Source organism: Penaeus monodon, chromosome 31 (genome assembly GCF_015228065.2).
Source record: "Penaeus monodon isolate SGIC_2016 chromosome 31, NSTDA_Pmon_1, whole genome shotgun sequence".
Taxonomy (NCBI): domain Eukaryota; kingdom Metazoa; phylum Arthropoda; class Malacostraca; order Decapoda; family Penaeidae; genus Penaeus; species Penaeus monodon.
The window spans coordinates 21,346,772-21,347,057 of NC_051416.1; the positions used below are offsets into that span (position 1 = coordinate 21,346,772).

A 286-nucleotide genomic window follows, 5' to 3' on the forward strand; every position below is an offset into this window, starting at 1 on the left:
CCCTCTCTTCATTTTCTTCATTATTATTGAATCTAGACCAACAGCACAAAGCGCACTTTACTCCAACCGAAACGCCACACTCCCCCCCCCCCCAGGTACCTCGAAGGCTACGAGAGCTACCTCTTGGTGATAAACACGTCTGAGAGCGAGGTGGAGGTCGACCTTCACCACCACTCGAACGTGGAACTCCCCCCGAGTGCCGTGGTCATCCTCCGCTCCGTCACCGACACCTCGAACTCCACTGTGCCAGGGTGAGGGGCGTGGGGCCAGTGAGATGATCAGTGCG

General features: G+C 57.3%; 1 protein-coding gene across 1 annotated transcript in view; it reads left to right on the top strand.

The window, feature by feature from the left end:
* Positions 1-286, top strand: part of LOC119593085 (maltase A3-like) — a 19,342-nt gene that overhangs the window by 17,699 nt on the left and 1,357 nt on the right. Inside the window, exon 13 of the mRNA XM_037942009.1 lies at positions 96-251. Coding sequence (XP_037797937.1) covers positions 96-251 — 156 coding nt within the window. The remainder of the gene's footprint in view (positions 1-95; positions 252-286) is intronic.